The sequence below is a fragment of the Helobdella robusta genome (genome assembly GCF_000326865.2).
Source record: "Helobdella robusta unplaced genomic scaffold HELROscaffold_28, whole genome shotgun sequence".
Classification (NCBI taxonomy): domain Eukaryota; kingdom Metazoa; phylum Annelida; class Clitellata; order Rhynchobdellida; family Glossiphoniidae; genus Helobdella; species Helobdella robusta.
The window spans coordinates 721,132-730,038 of NW_008704435.1; the positions used below are offsets into that span (position 1 = coordinate 721,132).

Genomic DNA, 8,907 nt, shown 5'->3' on the forward strand with positions numbered 1-8,907 from the left:
TTTCGTTAAGATGTAAACATTAATTACGTGAAAAGGGATACAGATACCTACTATGTATACACTATAACGTAGATTGTGTAGGGTGACTAATTGAATGATTTCACTTGCTGTTTATACAGAAGAAAAGGCTGGAAGATTGCGTTCATTAATTTTTACATGTTAACGTCATAATGTCATTTTATATAGCGCCATGGCAAGCGACTGAATCGCGTTATTATTACAACAAAACAAACACGTGATGGCTCAATGGTTAAAGGCGCCCGGTCTTGCTGCTGCAGTGACTGGGTTCGAATGCAAATAGATCCCCGCCTGTCATATGCAATGTGTATGATGCGTGGATTTTACGCGTATTTATATACGCTGTATATGTTTGTCGTTGAAACCTCTGAAGCAAGCGCAAAAGAGAGAGTAACCTTTACCGTGAATCAACGCTTCAAATACTTGCATGTGGTAGGCGAGCCGAACTGTACACCGAACCCAGTCTTTGAATCAGCAATGCCACGCACCTTAATACGTTTTTTGCAGTGGCAGTCGGTTTCCATTTTGCGGGAAGGACTGAGTTGGCATTTTCAGCCCTTAAACATATCTGGAGTGGATCGTGTTAATGTTTTTACTGAATTCCTGGAAACATTTAAAAAATTTTTTGAAGGTTCACTATTGTGGACTCACGTTAAGGCTTTTTTAGATCTCGTAAATGCGTGGGTACGGCAGCTGCGACGTGCGCGTTAAGTTGTTTATAGAACATCGGAGAACAACACAATTTTTGACTGTTTACTTGTGAGCACGTTGAAAATCACTTTTATTCTGTATGTAGCTAACTATCGCGGAGTCCGTTGATTTGTTTTGTAATTTATGATATCACCGCAAGTCATTCTCAATCTCAACTGTTATCTCAATAAGACTCAAAATTAAATTTCAAGTTACATCAAAACTACTACAGAGAACACTATTTTATAGTTTATTTCTAAGAAATTAATCATAGTTGTCTCAAAATATTTTCAAGTGAAATATGAGGTTTTGAAGTTTAAATTTACCGTTAAACGGAACATTAGAAAAATAGTTGGCGGAGTTTTCTTTACGATGCGCTTGATTACAATAACCTAGAATAATACACTATACAAATAATGGATTATTGAAACACTAATGTAAGGACTTTTGGTCAGTAATTATATTACAAATGATTTTTCAACAAAGAACCTATGTTGGAGATTAGATATTCAGTATTTTATTCAATTTGGAATTTTATTACATTTTTGAGAGGCTGTTTAGCGTTCTGTTGACAAACATTTTCAACATCTGGTCTGAATTCGCTAAGTAATGTTTGGTATCGGTTCGGTCTAGTGCAGGGGGAGGCCTGTCAGTGTTATCGGTCACAGATCGTTAAGACTCATGTGACACCAAAAAAAAACTAAAAACTGCAGTACTATTGGTTTATGTTATCTATAAGCTTTTCTAGAGATGATAATTCAGTTCATCATTCAATATCGTTTCTATAAGCGAACCCGATTCGATTGTTGATTTTTTGAGAATTATCATTTTCTCCTGAAGAAATTCCAAATAAACCATATAAATTTTGGCATTATTATAATTGACTCCATTTAATGAACGTACACGGGCTGCTAGGTTAACCCTACCATTAGTTGAAGGATTTAACTTTCTTTTATACATTATATACATCACATGTATATTTTATTCATATACTCTTGCTGCAAATTTTTGGCAACTTGTTATTTTTTCGTGTTACTTATAATGTGTGAAACAAATAATTAAAACAAAATTTTTCAATAATTTTTCTTACGTTATTTAGTTCCCTTCAAGCGCACAGTTGTTTATATCGATCAATCCATTGCTTCTGAGTGGCAAATCAGCGAAATATGAAAACGTCGTACCAATCCAATATAATACAGACTTTTAAAATTGTATACAAAAAAAATGAAATTCATGTTTCAATTATATCGTTGGAACTTAATTAATTGAAGTGCGTGTTTCAACAACAACGAATAAGTAAATTAATTGTTGATATTCGTTGATGCGAAACAAGCTCTCAATTATGATAGGGCAAACTTTCAATAAAAAGTATTATTGAAAATTAACAAATTTATTTAATATTAATTTATGTTGTTAAAGATATTTTTCAATTTAGAAATAAATTTCAACACAATTCAGTTCAAACGGCATTACTTATAAGTTGCAAGTTAAATGTGGGCGTGTAATAGCGAAGGAATTGTACATTTACTATTGAAGTATACTGAATCAGAACATGAAACATGTTGGTGAAATTGAAGCTAATTATAATCTTATCAATGCGGTGCCGAAAATCGTGATCGAACACATCTGCTTAAGATATTTCAAAAGTCCTTGCTAATGCTATAAGTTTTGAATTTATTTTTAAATCAAGGTTTTGTGGCATTTGACTATGACATGAAATATTTTGTTTGATAATTTATAGCGTAAATCAAACTACAGCTAAATATTGATTTCCATCTCTAACATTTCATTGTAAGTTAAACTATTGCTTGCTCGAATCATATCTGAAGGCTGAAATCGCGTCACATCTTATCCTATACTTGTTTAAATGCATGTTGATTTGTTTTCATAATTTTACTCAAGAAAAATGATTAAATGCAAAAATGTAGTTAATTATGTATGGTGTGGACTATGAGATTGTAGACGAGGAGGAGAAAATTAAACAAATTTGACCAGTGTAAGTGTTATATATTCTCACACCCGAATTTCAATTCAATTTCGGTTTGATCTGTACGCAATATTAACGTAATTTAAATTTATTCATTTTTTCTACATCGTTTTTAAATAACTTGTTTAATTATTCAAGTTAATTTGAAAATTAAAAATACGAGCTTACAAACTTATAAAAATTAATTGATTATAATTCATTAAAACAACATAAAAAATGATAAGTTGCGTTTACAAGTGTGAGACTGTAAGAAAAGAAAAGCATTTTCACTTGCTGCTCAGTTTAAAATTCCATGGTAAACATTGTGAACATGATTGATTAGATCGTTTTGTGTACGATAATGTTTTCATGTTGAATATGCTTTCTATTATTTAGGTATAATATTTAATATGTGCTTGTATTGTGTAAATGATTCGTCTCTTTTAAAACCCGATGTTCGATGTGTTGGTTGTTGGATTTTTTGAAAATAACACTCACTGAACTACATACAGCAGTTCAGGGATAACACCTTTTGTCTCGATAGTTAAGAATTCGATTCAATTTCTTTTCTTATTTACAATTTTCTTATTGGTGATTCATTTTTCATTAGTCATTATTAAAATTTCAACTACTCCGTTTTAGGTTTTGTCCTTTGCCGATTTCGCGTTTCCACAACTTTGCCTTTTAGGAGTTACCACTTAGTTGTTTATGTTTTAAATTAAAAAATAAATAAATAAAGTCATTATATTATCGTTCAGTTAACGGGTTTACCTAGTTAATTTGGTCTTCGTACACATAAGATAATTCTTCATCTTTGATGAATTTCTGCAAATGTTGTGGGACTGTGATGGAGGTTCCCGGCGAGTCCAGAGATAACTTTATCAGGTGCTACAACAGTAAATGCCGTTATGTCCTGCCGTTAAAAAGTTTGCTTGCATTTTATATTAATTATAATTATATTATATTATATAATTATATTATATACTAATATTAACTATATTTTGTTTTATTTAATTAAATTTTTGAAATTTGAATGGCGGTGATAAATGATGTTATCAATGAATTTGTATGTGTTATCAGCACATACAAATTTTTGATTATTATTTCATACATATATTCAATTGAATATTCTGTTATATATATGTGGAGTTTATATAGCGCCCGTTCAAGTTCTCACAAACGCTTTATCCCACAAGTGCGCTTTGATTCTTTTTCTAAAAATCACTTCATCAATCTCATTTGTTTTCAGCTCTGTTGGCAAATCATTCCACATCCTTGGGCCATACACTGCAAAACTTCTTGACGCCATTGATGAGTTTACCAACGGTTTTTGAAAATCATTGTTTTTGGAAGATCTTAAGAATCTACCCGCCACTGTTATTGGTGTTTTTTTGCACAGATCCATTAGATATTTTGGAGCCGAACCTTGCATACATCGTTTCATCATCACCAAAACTTTGAAAACGATTCTGCTTTCAATTGGCAGCCAATGTAATTCACGAAAAATTGGGGTCACATGGTCATATTTTTTTCCTTGTACTATAAGCTTTGCTGCCCTGTTTTGTATTGATTTTATCCCATATATTGTTGACTTCGGACATCCGCTCAGCAAACTGTTGCAATAATCAACCCGACTGACCACAAACGCATGGATCAGAGATTTTGTTGTATCCAGATCAAGAGAGGCTCTTATGCGGCCAAGCTGTCGAAGCTGAAATGAACAGTCCCTAACGAGGTTATTCACATGCTGATGTATATTCAGTGTACTGTCCAACCAGAAACCCAAATTTTTCACCACACCAGTGAACGGCACCATCACAGACCCAAATCTTATGCTCTTTACATCAGTTTTCGAGAGCTGTTGTTTAGTTCCAATCAACATTACCTGTGTTTTTTCCTCATTTAATTTTAGTCTGTACGAACCCAACCAATTCTTTAGGCACATTATTTTCTCTGAGACAAGTTCAACCATTTCCCCCACCGACCCCACCCCAGCGCTGCTGATGATCTGTATGTCATCTGCATATGCGTACACGTGCAGATCATTATGTTTCAACAATTTCGCTACTCCTGAAGTGTACAAGAGAAAAAGGAGTGGGCCTAACACTGAGCCCTGAGGAACTCCGTTCTTTATTTCCATGACTGTTGATGCTTGTACCCCGTAGACCACTTCATACGTTCTCTCGCAAACAAATGATGACAACCAACCAAGTACCTTGCCTTTCAAACCAAATTGATTTTTCAAAACCAAATGCAGCACGTCATGATTGACACAGTCGAAAGCTGCACTCATATCCAAAAGTGCCAAGAGAGAAACCCTTTTCTTGTCAACAGCTTCGTACGCATCTACCAACAGACGAGTTAGTGCTGTTTCAGTGAAATGATGTCTTCTGTAGGCAGATTGTGCATACGGCATCAGGTTCTGTTTGTCTAAATGCTGCACCAGCCGTCGTACTACCACTCTTTCGATTAACTTAGACAAGAAAGTTAATTTTGAAACTGGTCTATAATTGCCCAGATCAGACACATCTGACTGGGGTTTTTTCAACAGCGGCGTGACAATTGCATGCTTGGCTATCTTTGGTAAAATTTCGTCTCTCAAAGATGCATTGACCATGACAGTTATGAAGGGTAGAAGAACATCCAGAAACTGCTTGAGAATGTATGTTGGGACAGGATCACCTGAGCATGTCGTTGACGGTGATTGCGTTATTATTTTGTGAACCTCTTCTTCTGTGCAAGGTTCAAAATTATCCAATACTCCAACAGACAACTCTTCAATTTCAGGAAAATCATAATGCTGAGTCGCCCTCATTACTCTATCAACTTTGTCTGTCTTCAAAATGTTTGATAAAATCGTCAGATGAAAGTTCTGTCTTTTTTGACTCTGACATCTTTACATTTTTATGCATCATCTTGTTCACATGACGCCAAAGTTGAGAAGGATTTTTTTTGCAAGATGCTATCTGATTTCGCCAATAACTATTTTTCTTGTCTATCAGCAACACTTTCCTGTCCTTCAGGGCATCATACTAATTTTTCTGATCATCATCATTCTTTGTTTTGCGATATTTCTTTTCCAGCTTCCTACACCATCGTCTAGACCGAATGCACTCGTCATCAAACCAAGGGGTAACTGGACAAAATTTACAGTTAACCTTCTTAATTGGTGCATATTCATCTGCCAACCGTCGTAACTCCGTCACATAGCAATTCATCAGATCCCCAGCGCAAGCATCATCAGATGGTCGTACAGCCAGTAATGTTGACATCAAAGAACCTCGAAATGCCACTTCGTCATACTTCTTCCAACATCGTACGAGTTTAGTTACCATTTTTGGTTTAACCTTTTGCATGGGCAACAAACACGTTATAAGGGCATGGTCCGAAAATTCTCCTGGTGTTCCCACGGTGACATCAGTAATCTCGTAACTCGATGTAGCAGCCACAAAATCTAATGTTCCATTTTTGTCGTGACTTGGACCATGCACAAACCTGATCATATCAAATGTTGCAAAGAAATCTTCCATCCGCCTCGCATTTAAATTTTATAATGTATAATCTATATTGTGTTTTGAATGAAAGAATAATAACTATATAAGAAATTTTCATGTTGTTTTAATATATTTTGCTGGACATGGAGATGTTATAAGTTATAAGGTTATACTGTTGTACAATAGTTATATTAACTATTTACTATATAATATATTTATATCAAATTATATATTATATTGAAAAATTACAGATTCAATTCAGATTCAATACAGATATATTACAGATTCAAAGACTAGAAAAATCATTTAAAAATCAAACTCAAGTCGTAACTTAAAACCATAACTCTCCGGCACAGCAAAATTTTTTTTAAATTCAAGTGCACACCCCTTATATTTTTTTCTTAGCTGAAAATTAGCATGTGTGCAAAATTTCAATAAATTCTGACAATATTTAGAAGAGGTTGCTCAATGACATTCAGTTTTTCACTATATTTAGCATAATAGCGAATATTGGTCGATGCTACAATTTTGTGTTTAATGTTTATCTTGCAGTAAAATGAACAACAATCTTGTGAAAATCATTTAAGATTCAACAGTTTAACAAATTTATAATCAAACTAACAAAATAATCAACACTAAACGAACAGTTCTTGCAAAATAAAGGCAACTTGATTATGCCAAACGAAAGTTCAGTACTGTTAATTTTTGATTGAGAAACTGAAATCAACTTGAGGCAATCAATAGTCAGTTTATGTTTTTCTGTTGATCACTCATAGTATGTCAGACTTACAACATAGCAGCAGCTGCCTAAGCTAATATTTAACACCTTGCACACTGCAGTCAGAATCTACTGCAGTCATTGCTTCCATTGTCAACTGCTCCTTAGCATTTGCAACCTTATTTGAGAACAATGACAGCCAAACCATTTCTGTACCGAGATACCACAGATGATTCTTAAACTTTTTTGTGCCAGCACTTGCTACATTTTTGTTGATTTCAGAATATTGTTCAATTCTGCTCAAAAGTTGCAGGTCCTTGACTGGTGCATCACTGGGTATTGGGCACAACTTTCATGCTGGTACATATATATGGGTTGCAAATAGGCAGAATTCAGTTTCGGCTGCTGTTAGCTTAATTCATTGCGGAACATACACTTTTTGAGACAGTAGATAACTTTGGTCATCCATCTGACCATGTGATATGCTCTAGGAACACGGAAATGGTACTTGCCATCAGTCTGCATTGGATAAGCCAGCACTAAGAGACAGAGTTCAACCAACTCCTTGTAATCCTCTGGTGGGATGTATGAGCTGTCAGCTTAAAGAAAACATTTCAAAGATGGTACTATGTAAGACCACATCATCCGTAGTAATGAGTGTATTTATCCTATTTTACTGTTTGCTGACAACAAATATGGTGACCATAGAATATTTTATGATAATAGTGCATTTTAAAATATCTAATATCAATGTTTTGAATTAAGTAAGTTACCAACTTTTGATACTTTCCAGTTATATTTGTATTTGGTTTCAAAATAATGAATTATCACATTTTTATATAATTTTAATTTTTTATATAAATTTAATTTGATTTGTCTTATTTTTGGTTTGTAAGTTTTTAGGACTCTTCAGTGGAAACTTTTCAGAAGGTGTGCACTCGAATTAGAGAAAAATTTTTTTTCCCCATTCAAATGTGATAATGATGATAATGATAATGCTGACTTAATGCTGACGTCCTGGCAAGCGACTGAGGCGCCCTCAAAACAAAAAACATCCTTTGCCAGACGTTTGAAAACGCTTTATCAAAATAAAAAGTTTTTAAGGACGGCTTGAATGGCTGTGTAGAGCTGCAGTTTCTAATCTTTGGTGGAAGCGAATTCCAAACGTGAGGAGCAGCATGTCAGAATGCACGGCCAGCAATATTGTTTGTTGTTTTATGCTGATGAAAACGTAGAGCGATGGCAGAGCGAATTTGACGATTGTTTGTATTACTATGTAGAAGATCGCAGAGATACGACGGTGAATGCGAGATTGAAAGTTTGAAGACGATGACAGCTATTTTAAATAAAACTCGAAAGTGAAATGGAAGCCAATGGAGGTTCATTAGATTTGACGAGGTAGTTGATGACAGACGATGTAACGGTGTACCTGAATTGAGTACTACTCTAGCGGCTCTATTCATTATTCTCTAGAGACGGAACTCTCGACTTTTAGATATTCCATATAACAAAGAATTGCAGCAGTCCAATTTGGACAGCATCAAACACCGTGCCAGATCACTAGCCAAAGCGGTAGAAAGAAACTGTCTAATATGTCGTATTTCTCTTATAGACGTAATATGATTTGAAAAACTTAATTTTTTATATAGGACTAATCCAAGTGTCCTTTAGTGTGACAGATATCAGGACTAAAGTGTCTCCTAGTTGGACTGATGTTAAGTTATGTACATTATTTATTGAGTAGAATGACCCCAGTGAACTTTCCTAATATATATATATATATATATATATATATATATACCATAATTTTTACCGAATGTTTGGCGTTAATATGTTTGTATTTTGTTTTTTCGATTTTTCTCAAAAAAAAAAACTTTAGTGTGAAATATCAAAAAAAACGAACTACAAAGATATTAGCGCCAAACATTCGATAGAATACATATATATATATATATATATATATATATATATATATATATATATATATATATATATATATATATATATATATATATATATAT

The 8,907-nt window shown here is 33.8% G+C and overlaps 3 protein-coding genes across 3 annotated transcripts in view; 1 reads left to right on the top strand and 2 right to left on the bottom strand.

The window, feature by feature from the left end:
- Positions 1 to 250: 250 nt before the first annotated feature.
- Positions 251 to 2,269, bottom strand: HELRODRAFT_173885 (hypothetical protein; the record flags this gene model as incomplete). The annotated part of the gene is made up of 4 exons (XM_009020470.1): positions 251 to 309; positions 442 to 586; positions 1,250 to 1,354; positions 2,237 to 2,269. 4 exons carry the CDS (start codon positions 2,267 to 2,269, stop codon positions 251 to 253), a joined length of 342 nt encoding a protein of 113 aa, XP_009018718.1.
- Positions 2,270 to 6,980: 4,711 nt separating this feature from the next.
- Positions 6,981 to 7,617, bottom strand: HELRODRAFT_173886 (hypothetical protein; the record flags this gene model as incomplete). The annotated part of the gene is made up of 3 exons (XM_009020471.1): positions 6,981 to 7,218; positions 7,323 to 7,461; positions 7,590 to 7,617. 3 exons carry the CDS (start codon positions 7,615 to 7,617, stop codon positions 6,981 to 6,983), a joined length of 405 nt encoding a protein of 134 aa, XP_009018719.1.
- Positions 7,618 to 8,072: 455 nt separating this feature from the next.
- The window catches only part of HELRODRAFT_173887 (hypothetical protein), a gene marked incomplete at both ends in the record, with an annotated part of 1,646 nt that continues 811 nt past the window's right edge, over positions 8,073 to 8,907 (top strand). The window contains 2 exons of the mRNA XM_009020472.1: positions 8,073 to 8,204; positions 8,360 to 8,458. Coding sequence (XP_009018720.1) covers positions 8,073 to 8,204; positions 8,360 to 8,458 — 231 coding nt within the window. The remainder of the gene's footprint in view (positions 8,205 to 8,359; positions 8,459 to 8,907) is intronic.